General features: G+C 44.8%; 1 protein-coding gene across 1 annotated transcript; it reads right to left on the reverse strand.

Annotated features, from left to right (window-relative positions):
• Positions 1 to 2,781: 2,781 nt before the first annotated feature.
• olig2 (oligodendrocyte lineage transcription factor 2) lies at positions 2,782 to 3,789 on the reverse strand (the record flags this gene model as incomplete). The annotated part of the gene is made up of 1 exon (XM_079518626.1): positions 2,782 to 3,789. The coding sequence occupies one exon, from the start codon at positions 3,787 to 3,789 to the stop codon at positions 2,782 to 2,784; it is 1,008 nt and encodes a 335-aa protein (XP_079374752.1).
• Between the last annotated feature and the right edge of the window lie 10,691 nt (positions 3,790 to 14,480).

Below are 14,480 nucleotides of genomic sequence, written 5' to 3' on the forward strand. Positions count from 1 at the left end.
AACAGCAAAAACAACACATAATTTGTCAGCCTGTCAGGCATCAGGCACGACCAATCAATCTAAGGAAAAAGCGAGCACACAAAATGATCTAGTTAGTATATATAATAATTACACATAGTTATATAATTAATTTTAAAGCATAATCTACTATAGCCTACTATAGATAGATAGATAGATAGATAGATAGATAGATAGATAGATAGATAGATAGATAGATAGATAGATAGATAGATAGATAGATAGATAGATAGATAGATAGATAGATAGATAGATAAAATGTATTATTATTAGCCTATTATTCTTATGATTATTATTATGATTATTATTATTAGCCTATTAATCTTGTTATTATAGCCAACTAAGTATTGTTCTTGCTATGGAAAGTTGTCCAAGTATTCTTGAGTGCCTCTGTGTAGCCTATATTCCACAGCTCTGAAACGTCCTACAAACGTTGAAGGACTTTCCGTGTTCTTATAATTCACATCATTTGAATAATTCAATTGTAATAAATAGACGAATAAACAAGTAACAGTCATGAATATTCACCAGTCGGTTTTTAGTCCATATCGTTCCAGCTTCAAAAGCCTTTCGAAAACATTTGCAACAGGATGCACAATCTGCTATGCAGCTGCTACCTTTTCATAATGTATACCGAGCTATATTCATTTATTCTCGCGTATTTCTCCAAACAGAGGCTTATCGTATGTCTCAGGGATTGTTTGCTCGAATATTTTGCATAGCTTATCCAAATATTTTAGTGCCCTCCTGTCAAGCAGTCTTAAAGGAAAACAAAACAGCCAAAAGGCCCGCATTATGAGCTGTTCTTTTTTTCTTTTCTTTTTACCCATCTCATCAAAGTGTAAAACATTCCAGAATGCTCCAATTGGACTCGTGCCTAAATAATCCAAACATGCTTGCGGTGACAGCAAAGGCGTGTGTTGAGCGCGTGGTGGACAAATCCAAGTTCAGTGCCAAAAAAGTAATAAGTCACCTTATGCGCAAAGTCTGAAGGAGAACCAAAGTTACAAACAAAATATGTTCTTCTGAATATTCTGACGCATGTAATGCAGCCACATGGACGTGTTGTAGCCTAAATGTTAGGTCAAGCGGGTGAAAGTCATATTTAATATATTATATGAAAAACAATCGGTCATTTGATTTGAAGTCAAACTGAATCTGAAATTGGTTCGGTTTTTCTTTTCTTCGTTTTTTTTCGTTAAAATAAGGTCAAAATAAGGTCAAAGAAGGTGAATCTACAAGGTTATGCGTCTCCATATTTGATATAGAGAGCTGTTATGTATTATTGTTTAATTATGAATAAAATACGTTGACTTGCATGGGAGAAAAGGTCACTGTCTAATTATTCTGTTCCCTTTATAAGGAAATGTATAGACTATGGCCTTTTGTTAATTTATGATGCATATTTGTCTTTAAAAATTAAACATTTTCTCAGAGATGTCCTTCACTGATTACTTCAAAATATCAATAATAAAATGATAAAATAATATAGCTATTGTTGTGTTGTTGTTATAAAATAAATTATTATTATTATTATTATTGTTGTTATTATTATTATTATTATTATTATTATTATTATATAGGCCATGCAGTGTTTGGTCGTTTATTGGTGGATATATATATATATATATATATATATATATATATATATATATATATATATATATATATATATATATATATATATTTAATCAGTGTTTCATAAATATCAGTGTTTTGTGAAATGCGTGTGTGAACAGAAACTCACAGGCTATAATATATATATATATATATATATATATATATATATATATATATATATATATATATATATAGCCTTATAGGACATGAAGACGAAAACAAGTATATTTTTCCAATTAGACGTTTTTTATTTTACATTTAAAATTCCAACATAATCACAGTAGATTCTTATGAAATCCCATCGAAAATAAGTAAATAAATATCATTTAGCACTTTTTTCTTTTTCTTTTTTTAATAAAAAAATAAAGGAGGTGGTCGTTCTTTCTTCTTCGCGTCGGGGCAGTGAATGAATGGCATGCTTATTGGCAACAAAGGAAAATTGGTGAAGATCAACATATATACACAAGTAGGCCTATACAGCCGCGTGCGAGGGGCTTGGCAGTGATAAACAACATGGAAAGCTGCAGGTGCAAACATGGTATAATATAACCGTGGCTGAAAGAAAGACACACCCCATGGACATTAACAATGGTCTAATATAAAATATCTTCATACATACTATATAAACAGAATAATAACCAATCTACATATTTACACTCTCTACATCATGTGTGGCCTCCTTCAAGTTGGGATGAAACTTCAGTTCGGAGAGCTTCACCTCCGGCTCAGAGCAAAGGAAAGCTATAAACTATAATCGCCGGAATGCAGCGAATACTTTAAAAACAAGAAATAAAATAACAGAAACCGAACAGAACAAATACATAAAACAGTACAATTTTGCATGAATAAGCTGATGTTTCGTTGTGGTTCTTTTTTTTTGAGAGAGAGAGGGGCTCAAAACTGTAAAGAAAACACCTGTTATATTATCAGTTATAATAACCGTTAAGTTAGAAACAAAAGCACACCATCACGTGCACGCAACGAATAATTCACCAACAGAGATAAATAAACATAAAAAAACATGTTGACATGGTTTCTTGAAGCGCTCCCGCCGCAGCTTGTCAATCAACGGAGCAAAAGTTCGTCTCCATATAATGCCATCGCGCTATGGAGTTCGTCCCCATAGCGCGCTAACAGTGATAGTCACTTCGAGTCCGCGGTGAGCCGCGGCATGACGACGCTGCTCATGGCGGACACGTGTGGTGGTGGAGGAGGAGGAGGAACTTGGCACATGCTGCACGGACAGGGCATGGACCCCGGCGTGGCCACCGAGCCCACGGCGCCCCAGTGCGGGAAGGCGCTGCTCCCCAGCGGGCCCACCGCCGCACCGCCGCCGGGTGCCTTCAGGAGTCCGTGGCTCGCGGGGTGGGCATGGTGGTGGTGGGCGTGATGGTGGGCGGCGTGCGGTCTGACCGACGTCAGCGTGGGGATGCCGGAGGACAGCGACGCCGTCGACGACACGACGGGCGGGAGCAGCGGGTGGTGCACCACGGACGGGTGCGAGGCGTGCGCCGGGTGATGGCCGGGCAGCGGCGCCCCGTGCGCCATGGTGGCGCAGGCGGCGGACACGGACACGGGGTGGAAGCCGTGCGCGGCGGCGTGGCCGCCTCCACCGGCGCCGTAGATCTCGCTGACGAGCCGCTTCATCTCCTCCAGCGAGTTGCTCAGCATCAGGATGTAGTTGCGCGCCAGCAGCAGCGTGGCGATCTTGGAGAGCTTGCGCACCGAGGGCCCGTGCGCGTAGGGCATCACCTCGCGCAGGCCGTCCATGGCCACGTTGAGGTCGTGCATGCGCTTGCGCTCGCGGCTGTTGATCTTCAGGCGGATGTGCTGCAGCTCGCCCTCCGACAGCAGCTTGCGGTCCTTCTTGGAGAGCATGCGCAGCGACGCGAGCGAGTCGTCGTCGTCGTCGTCGTCGTTGCTGCAGAGGCTGCGCATGTCCGCCGGGATCAGGGTGTTGTGGTGACCGTCGCCGCCGGGTGGCGAATCGCTCTGCGTCGAGGACGACACGGCGCCGGAGAAGCCGTGGTGGTGGTGGTGATGGTGGTGAGCGGCGGACTTCTTCATGGCCGAGAGGAACATGTGGTGGTCCACCTCGGGGGAGGATGGCCTGCTGGACACGCGGCTGGCGTCGGAATCCATGGTCCTCATTTAAGCTGCGGGTTTCTGGAGAGAGACGAGAGAGAAATGTAAGTATATAGCCGGTAAGTCAACTTCATTGGAATCTCTCGGAGATTCAAACGCGCAGTGCTACTGATTCGGCCTATAATATGGCTACTATACGTGGAGAAATATGCCGATAGGCTACATTAATTTAGGCTATAATATCATGGCATTTTCGAAAGATGAAAGTGCAGACTGCATGCTTGTATCATAGTCTAATGTCAACTCATGCAAAAGCGCCACAGCAAACAACAACATACTGAAATTGTTAAACCTACCGTGGAAACAAATTGTCCAAGCACGATGAAGAGAAAACGTGATGCTGGATCCACAAACATGCACTTGTTACTATAGTAGTATACTCCACAAATCGCTTCTGACTAGACTGACAGCCCTTTTGGCACGCCTGGGCACGAGCGCAGGTTCTTATAGCCGGCACGGCAGCGCCGAGGGGCCGTTGGTGTCACCAGGACAATGCCCGTCGCTGTCCCTGCCGGCCTCTCCGCCAGCCAATCAGCTCCCTGCGAGGGATGGGCGAGGGGAGGAGGATGGATGGGGAGGACCCCTCTCCTCTCCTCTCCTCTCCTCTCCTCTCCTCTCCTCTCCTCTCCTCTCCTCTCCTCTCCTCTCCTCTCCTCTCCTCTCCTCTCCTCTCCTCTCCTCTCCTCTCCTCTCCTCTCCTCTCCTCCCCTCCCCTCCCCTCCCTTCTCCTCCTCCTCCTCTCCTCTCCTCTCCTCTCCTCTCCCTCTCCTCTCCTCTCCTCTCCTCTCCTCTCCTCTCCTCTCCTGCTCCAGTGTCTGATGTAATTACAAAGAAACACTATCTTCATTAAATGAATTAGACACACATGCCGCGTATGGCTTCTTGAGAAAATGTTACTTGTGTGTGTGCATGGCAGCACATATTTGTTTTATTATAGCCATATAACGAAACGAACATTCTCTCTCGCAGCCGGTTTATTTAAAGTGTAGGCCTATAGGCAGTCACAGAAAACATATAGGCAATGCTATATACAATATAGCCTATCATTTATGATTTAAGTTTTGTTTTGTTTTTTTCGTCAGTTTTTCCTTTTTGTTTTGAATTGTTTTTGAACAGATTTCAACGACCCTGCACAGAATAATAATGATCTATTAATCGGCCCAACAGGTCTAAACTATAAAGCGAATTAAAACGGGCAATAAAATGTAGACCTATTAATCTAAACCCAGTTTAAAATCGGAAAGCTGTTCGTGATTTCAATCGAAAATGTAATTTAGAAAAAAAAATATATATATTATAGTAGAAAAGAATTAGACACTGACATAAAATTACTCCTTTTAAAAAACCCACACAAGTTCAAAGCCTATATAGGCTATACGTGAGCTTATAATGCAATATGTTGCGGGTTGCAGTTGGAGTTAATGTGGTGCTTATTGTTTTAACCCATTCACCCCGCCCGGAGCGCCCGCAGCAGCTGATGGCCGCCTCTTTAAGCGCATTTCTAACGTTAATAAATGAAGCGTGCAAAATTGGTTTTTTAACGGTTATGATGATCTGTGAAATTTCAATTAGTGCAGTATGGACCCAGTGCCGTGTGGCCCTCTTGTTGGCGGCAAAGACAGGCTCTAGCAGAAGGAACACACACACACACATACATAACAGGCTACCGGGTGATTTGCTGTTTGGTAACTGAAGCTGACATCGTGGTCATTGTCCAGATTGAAATATTATGACATGCTGAATCAGGCAGTCAAAAATATTAAAATCGCTATAATTGTCTCTAAATGTTGAGCTCTTTTAAATCCGTATAGGTGTAGCCTATACAAGGCAGGCTGTGTTTTAGTTTGTTTTGTCTTGATAAAGTATAAAGTGTTATTTAAATTCCAATAGTGTAGCCTTGCAATATAGAGTGCTTGTTCAGTGAGTATATGCAGGGGCAGAAAATACATTTTCAGATCTGGTTCGGGATATCACTTTTATCCAGTCAGGAGAGAGAACTCATGATGGAGGGGGGGGGGATGCAGACATAATTGGAACACTATAAAATAAGATTCAAATGTTGATGAAATTGCTGACCCACCTGAACATGTATTTTCTGTTTACTTTAATAGCTAGACAGATATAAGAGAGAGATGGGTTTAAATTGAATAGAAAATAATATGATTGAGTTTGTTATAACAAAAACTCTATTGCAATGATAACTCTTGCATGGAATATAGAGCTTGACCTTATAAAACAATTCAAATTGAAATAAACTAAACAAATTGCAGCAACCTTGATTGGCCCGTGTATTTCCAAATGGAATGGCGTTAATCTTTTCTGTTATCTGCTTGATAAATCAAGTCAAAATGTGTTCATATAGTAAAATTCTAATGTCCGTTGGGTCTTCATGTTAATCATTTACAAAATAAATTATAAATAATGGAGTCAAGTAAATATATATAGAGTAATCAGTAATCTGTTCTTTGTCTATATAGAAGTGTCTATTTGTACATCTCTAAATGTTTTGATGAATTGAACATGGTGGACCCTGTTGTAAACAAGTGTAATGCTTAATTGGGTCGTCCACTCACAGTTAACAGCCTTTGTATTGAGTTTGTGCTTGAAATGTACTGTAATTCTGCAAACTGTTAATACAATTTTTCAATCAATCAATCAAAAGTTTTACTGAGCTGTTTTCACCTCTGAATCCCTTGTTTGTTATTTACCCCCCAAATAAGATTATGCTAATGAGGGCGGAATCTTATAAAATCATGCAGTGTAGAGAAAGGGTCTACCCCATTGTGCTCATTTCGAAATAAAAACAAATGTCTCATGACAGTTTCCTGAAATACTTTGTTTCTATATGAGTGCATGGTGCTCAATATTTCATGTAAAGGACCCCCAAAATCATATGTAATCCCAAAAGGGATTCCCGCCCAGAATGGGTTAAGTTATGGATCATTATTTTAAATGCCAGCCTATATGATATAGTGACTGACAGCTTGCCTGTCATAATTAGAACAATATAGCCTATAGCAGTACTGTATAATAGTATAATTAATAAGTAAGTAATATAGCCTTTTGAACCTTGAGCTATATAGGCCTGTATATATCTGGCACAAGAAATTGTAATAAAATCCCAGTTTAAAAAATAAAATAAAAACATAGGTCTACATGCATGTAAATGGACACGTTTATGCATTTATAAAAAGGTGAACTAAATTTGATTGGAAAGCTTGTGTTTGCTGAGTGAGTTTCTTCATAATTCCTTCTTGCCCGTCACTCCTGTATCCCTCCATTTATTTATGAGATCATGTTCTTAACCACTTGACATTAGGCTGGAGATTAGATTATGGGGGTGACATATAGCACTTTTCAATACAGTATTACACATTTGTTTTTATACAGCCAATTAACAAGTTTATCATGAATATAAATATTAAGATAACACATTACATAACATTATCCATTTCATATTAAAAGAACGGAATCATTTTCAATTCAATGAAAAAGTATTGCGTGTGTTGCAGCAGTTTCAACTTTTAAGACTTAAATTATCCTATTATAGGCTATATTCTTAAATTAACTGCCTAATAATGATTATAGTTTCTGAATGTATATGTTTGGTTGTGTGCATGCAAGTCTGCAAGTATTCTGTATATGTGTGCATACGCCTGTGTGTGTCAATGCATTCCTGTCTGCGCACTGCATGAGTGCGTGCGTGCGTGCGTGCGTGTGCGGGCACGCGTGTGTGTGCGTGCATGTGTGTGTGTGCAATGTGCATGTGTGTCTGTGCATGTGTGCGTGTGTGTGCACATGCGTGCGTGCGTGCGTGCGTGCGTGCGTGCGTGCGTGCGTGCGTGCGTGCGTGCGTGCGTGCGTGCGTGCGTGTTCCTGCCCGCCTGCCTGTCTGCATGTGCCCTATAGCTGTATGATGTGCTTGGCAATGGCGGGGGGGCCATCTGTGAGTGTGTGGCCCAACTTTACAATGCTAATTACAGCAAGGAAGAAGACATGTCGCTGGTACAAGCGCTTCAGTATCTCTCCCCGGGCCTATTTATTCATCTACTAATCCCTCCAGGGTAAACAAGCATGCATGCCCCACGCAGAGAGGGGGAAGACGGTATATATATAAGGGGAGCGAGTCGAGGAAAAAGTGCACTGCAGGGGAAGAGTTTGAAAAGGAGTGAAATAGAGAAGGGAGAAAGAAATCTAGGGAGTGAGGGAGTGAGGGAGAGAGTGAGGTGACTGCATGAAAGTGTGAGAGATGACCTTATAAAGGGACACTTCACCCCTTTTGCAACCAGATCTTATTTTATGTTTGGGAGACAAGAAACACTTTCCTGTTTTTTTGTTGTTTTTTTGTGGGTAATATGTGTTTTTAGATATTTTGTCATGGACACTGGGCTCACTTACTTCCTGCAGGACTACCTCCACCCTATCCACAAGGAGGAGCAGTGCACCAAAGCATTATGGGAATTGTAGTCCAGGAAGGAAGTGAGACCTGCAGTGTCCATGACATCATGTACACTTTGAAATACTAAAATATCTAAAAACACACATTACCCACATAAAAAAAAACCAAACATCTCCCAAACATCATTAAATAAGATCTGATTGCAAAAGGGGTGAAGTGGGCCTTTAACCGTCTGGCCGCCAAGATCTATTACTCTATTTAGTATATCGCGCATTGTGAAGGTTTTCCGCTTGCAACCCTTATTTAGAAGAGCCAAATATCCACACACAACAATATAATTATGTAATTGCAATGTGACAGCTGTGTGTGTGTGTGTGTGCGCGTGAGTACGTGAGTGCGTGCGTGCGTGCGTGCGTGCGTGCGTGCGTGCGTGCGTGCGTGCGTGCTCGTGTGTGTGTCAAAGTGAGAGAGAGTCAGAGAGAGCGCCTGTGTGTGTGTGTGTGTGTGTGTGTGTGTGTGTGTGTGTGTGTGTGTGTGTGTGTGTGTGTGTGTGTGTGTGTGTGTGTGTGTGTGTGTGTGTGTGTGTGTGTGTGTGTGTGCGAGCGCGCACGCGTGTGCATGTGTGTGTGTGTGTGAGAGAGAGAGAGAGAGTATATTTTTATATTGGGCGAGAGACATATAGTAGGTTGTCCGTAATGTTATCAATAGGAATTTAGATGAAAAGCGAGCATATCTCATTCCCTTTCCTCTCCACCTTTGACTCTCACACTCAAAACGCTCATCACCCCCTCCAGCCTCCACAACTCACTGTTTCTCCATCTCTTTCTCTCTCTCTCTCTCTCTCTCTCCTCCATCATCAGTATGGGTGGTGCTATATGGGTCCAGTGTTGTGGTGAATACCAATAGTGAGGGGCAGCATATGTGAGCCATACTTAATCCTGCTAATCTGCCTGGCAAAAAGAAAAAGAAAAAAAGACAACAGAACAAAAAAAAGAGAAGAGAAAAGAAATGAGGAGAGTGGAAAAGGGATAGGGAATTCTCCACCCCCCCCCCCCCCTCCCCCGCCCGCCTCAGTCTCTCTGTGTCTGGAGAGCTGACCAGTGCAGGCCAAATGAACTGAAAAACATGAATAAAGTCTCCCCTCTCACGCCTTCTTCTCACTCTCTCCCTGGAAATCTTGGAAGCAAATGAAGTAAAATTCTCCCCTTTTGTTGAAGTCTGTAGTGAGAAACGTGAGAGACTGTATGCCACTGCTCGCGCGCGCGCGCGTGTGTGTGTGTGTGTGTGTGTGTGTGTGTGTGTGTGTGTGTGTGTGTGTGTGTGTGTGTGCGTGTGCGTGCGTGTGTGCGCGCGCGTGTGTGTGTGTGTGTGTGTGTGTGTGTGTGTGTGTGTGTGTGTGTGTGTGTGTGTGTGTGTGTGAGCGCGTGCGTGCGTGCGTGCGTGCGTGCGTGACAGGGGTGGACTGGCCACAGGACGTACCAGGCATATGCGCCCGGTGGGCCGACGCTCTGGTTGGCCGGTCTGGGTCAAATTAGTTAAATTAGTTTGTCCGTTGGTTGTGTATCATTTATGTTGTACTGTAAATGTGGTGGTGTTAAGGGCTTGTATTTCACGTATTTATATATGGGCCTCGCCCCCGAAAAGTCAGTAGAGTATCTGCGCGCTGGTTGTGGTTGCGGTTGCGAAAATGACCAGGCCGAATTTTTGTCTCAGTCCAGCCCCTGGTGTGTGTGTGCGTGTGTGCGTGCATTTGTGCAACACACACACGCGCACGCACGCACGCACGCACGCACGCACGCACGCACGCACGCACGCACGCACGCACGCACGCACGCACGCACGGTTATGGTGCTCCCGCATAATTCTCGCCTATATAACTTACAGGTGTGAACCCTCGCATAACATCACTGGACAAAATTGGGACATGGCAGGTTTTTGAGAAACATAGATGTCCTTTTCTGTCCCACAAGGCTCTCTCTGGACACTGGACACTAGCCCATTTTGGGCGGGAACCCCTTTTGGTGTTAGCATTATGTTATGCTTTAGCTATTGAAAAATAGCAGATCTACAAGCTCATAGCGCGCCACCGAGTGGCGCGCTACGAGCTTGTAGGTCTGCTATTTTTGAAAAATCGAAGAGCGACTGACATAGAAACATAGCTTTTTCAGAAAACTCTCAGGAAGTAGAAGACATTTTTAGAATCTGATCTCAGGTCAGAATGGGCTAGAGTGTTGGACTGTCTATACGCGACGCCGTGCGAGGGAGCTTTAGCGCAACAACAGCTATTAGGAGGTAATTAAGTCCTAACACCAGCGAGCCTCCCATGGTTACTGTGACACAAACTGCAAAAAGGAAAGCTTACAAGCTCCTTTAGACGGCCGGACAAATTGAATGCAACTCATTGGGGGCTTTGGCTATTATTCCAGCGGCCCCATCTGGCTGGGGAAAGATAAAGGGGATTTGCTGGAGGTTGTGAGGGGTTGAGCCTTCATGCGGGCGAATTTTGTGTGTTGCGTCTGTGCGCGTGCGTGCGTGCGTGCGTGCGTGCGTGCGTGCGTGTGTGTGTGTGTGTGTTAGTTTGCGTGCGTGTGTGCGTGCGTGTGTGTGTGCGTGTGTGTGTGTGTGTGTGTTAGTGTGCGTGCGTGTGCGTGTGCGTGTGTGTGTGTGTGTGTGTGTGTGTGAGAGAGAGAGAGAGTCCAGGGAAAGGAACGGGGCGGTGGGGGGCGAGGGGTATGGGGGGGCGATGCAGGGGATGGGATAGGGAGTTGTTTTGAGGGGTCCTGGGGGATTTTTCTCTCTCTCTCTCTCGGCTTCTATTCAACAGGCAGCCTGAGATTTGCTTTGGCCAAATGTTACAAATGTTTCGACAACCTGGTCTCTGATCCTTGGGGGTCACCGAGGGGGGGCGTGGGGGGGTACCACGGCTTTACATCCACAGATTTAACAAAACAGCATGGGGATGAATATATTTCCACTCGTATTCACTGGCCCGGAGGACTCCAGATGCTTGTTTTAGAGAGAAAAGGAGTCCAGCTTGAGCCTCTGCACCGTGCCCAAACCAGGCCGGCCTCGGCTGATTTGCCTCCCTGGTACATCCGTGACCAATCTTGCGCGGACAAAGAAGTGTCACGTTTTGCCGGAGTGATGTGGCCAATTACTGCTTGAAAGTGACAGTCGTTAAGAGAGGGCGTGAAAAGGATATAAAATACATCGAAAGAGGCTGAGACGAGTCTGAGATAATCCACGAAGGCATTCAACCACCAGGATGACATTTGAAAACATTAACGTAGCCTTGCACAGCATTTACTGCTGAAGTTCATGTCTTGCCCCATATAGTTTTAGACATCAAGTAATTTGGTTTCCAATGTTAACAAAGACTATACATATATAGGGCTATATCTTGCGCTACCTCTTAAACCTTATCACTAAACTTATTTGCCATTTTTTACTATTTTAAAAAACCTTTTAAAATAGTTCAAATAACCGCTCTACAAGCTCACAACGTGTAGATGTAGATCGGCTAGTTGAACTATTTTAAAATGATTTTCAAAATAGTAAAAAATGGCATATAAGTTTAGGGATAAGGGATAAGGGTGGCGCAAGATGATAGTATACAAGCCTGATTTATGTCATTGTACAATGTCATCACACACCAAAAGTAACATAATTATCACAGCGTGTTGTTGAAATGTGATGCATAGTGAGTTTATAGATCTGTTATTATTTTATTTATTTGCTAAGATATTTTGGGGGGATTTGTCTGCCTTAGTAGATTGACAGGAAATGGGGAGAGCGATGGGGGGGGTGGGGGGGTGGGGGGTTACACGCAGCACAGATCGTCGGGATCGGGACTCGAACTCGCGACACGGTGTCAGGCTAGGATTACCAGCCTATAGGTGCCTGGACCGCTAGCACAATGCAGCCATAGATCTGTTATTTCAAACTATCTTTCAGTATATAAATTAGGCATAACCTCTGGTTGAAGGGAGTAATTGCCGCAAAAAATAAATAAATAAATAATAATAATAATAACTGTAATCTAATCTGGCACTTTTGTTTTTCCTTCTAAATATAGAGGTTCAGCAAAGCTTGTGTCATAGAGATCCATCCATCCATCCATCTTCAACCGCTTATCTGTAGTCGGGTCGCGGGGGCAACAGCTCCCGAGACGTTCCAAGGCCAGTGAGTCGTTGTGTTTCCTCCAACTGCCCCTTGGTCTGCCCCGGGGTCTCCTCCCAGTGGGACGTGCATCAAGGACCTCCCTAGGGAGACGCATAGAGATGATGAAGCTAATTGGATATTAGGTCATCAGCATTAGGTGCTGACTGAGTCCTGAAGCAGAAGCCTATACCTACACCACTGGTTCCAAAACTATCATGTCAAGTCAAGCATCTTGTCCAAAAGGACCTCACCGAAGAAAGACCTTGCGGTCTTGTTTCCATTCTGGTCCCATACACTCACACACAATCATGACATGAACAACAATCCAGAACAGCAACAACAATTGATATAATAATAATAATAATAATAACCCTACAACAAAACAAAACAACAACAACATGAAATTTCTCTAAACATGAGATTTATAGCCCTGTACAGGTTCCGAAGTAAATCGGAAAGGGGATAATCAGGATAAAGTGGTGGGGGGCGATCACTTCCTCTCCCTTTGACCTGCTGACAGGTGCATTTTTAGGCCTGTCTTCAAGGAAGCCAGTGATTTGCTTGTTTTGAGGGAAGGGGGAGGGCATTCCACACGTGAGTAGCAGTGGGATCTGTGGGACTCTTTTCTTTTAATGTTTTGTTTTGTGGCTTTCGCCTTTATTTTATATTTTGTATGGAGGGACAGACAGTAGGATGACAGGAAATGGGGAGAGAGATGAGGGGGTGACATGCAGTAAAGGCCGTCGGGATCGGGAGTCGAACGCGCGGCACACTGCCAGACTGGATTACCAGCCAAGGTGCCTGGACCACTGAGCCATGGCCCAGGACGGATCTGTGTTACTCTGACTAGACCCTTTAGCTGCCATGTGTGTAGCTCCCCTCCCAGTGCAGTATAGTTGTATGTAGAGCGAGCCCTGTTGAATGACAGCGATATAGCTCCACTCTACAGTATCCTGGGTGCTTGGTTACAATAGGACTATAAAGGAGCCTAATAATGACAGGAGGGGATCCGCAGGGTCCTCGTTCAGCTGGCCATTGTTGGAAGAACCGAGCGGGGTGGGGGGGTGGGGGGGGGAGACAATGAGGAGTGGAATGACAATGGAGTACACATACAAGCAGCCCCATGGCTGGCTTCAGCCATGGGAAGAAGGACCTATTGCAGGCTGTCCCCTTTCTGCTGCAATTAGCGTCATATGGAGGAACTGCTGCACGGGTCGCTGAAATTCCTCCAGTCTTGCTATAACAGCCCCTGACACAGACATGGACACGCACGCACGCACGCACGCACGCACGCACGCACGCACGCACGCACGCACGCACGCACGCACGCACGCACGCACGCACGCACGCACGCACGCACACACTTTCATCACGCACGCATCACGCACGCACGCACGCACGCACGCACACACACACACACACACTTTCATCATACGTAACGAGGGGGCGGACTACTTTATTACCACCCCTCTGCTAACCAGCCGTCACACACACACGCACGCACACACACACACACACACACACACACACACACACACACACACACACACACACACACACACACACACACACACACACACACACACACACACACACACACACACACAGGCACTCAAACCAGCACGCACAGCCCTCCAACAGTGACAGGTTGTGCTTTTTGTCTGTCGGGGTGAGATGGTGAGTTCCATGCTGCCCTCTCCGTCACCTCATTGGCCTGAAGTCGATGAGTCACGGTGCCATTGTCCTGCACTCTGTGACCCATCTCTATCTCCCTCAAGGACTGTCTAAAGAGGACGAGACGCGAAGACCGTACGCGCGGCGCCATGTTGCTTATGGTGCTCCATGGAAGGAAAGAAACATGCGCAGTTCAGACCAAGGAAGCTGAACGCGGAAGTGTTGGCTGCATATAGCCCATTGCGCATGTTTCTTTCCTTCCATGGAGCACCATAAGCAACATGGCGTCGCCCGTACGGTCTTCGCGTCTCGTCCTCTTTAGACAGTCCTTGATCTCCCTCTATCTCTATCTGTTTTGGCTTTGTTGTCCCTTCCTGTCTGCATGCTCTCCCTCTCTCTCTCTCTCTCTGTTACACAGACACACACACACACACGTGCGCGCACACACACGCACACACACGCA

This window comes from Electrona antarctica, assembly GCF_951216825.1.
Source record: "Electrona antarctica genome assembly, chromosome: 13".
Lineage (NCBI taxonomy): Eukaryota > Metazoa > Chordata > Actinopteri > Myctophiformes > Myctophidae > Electrona > Electrona antarctica.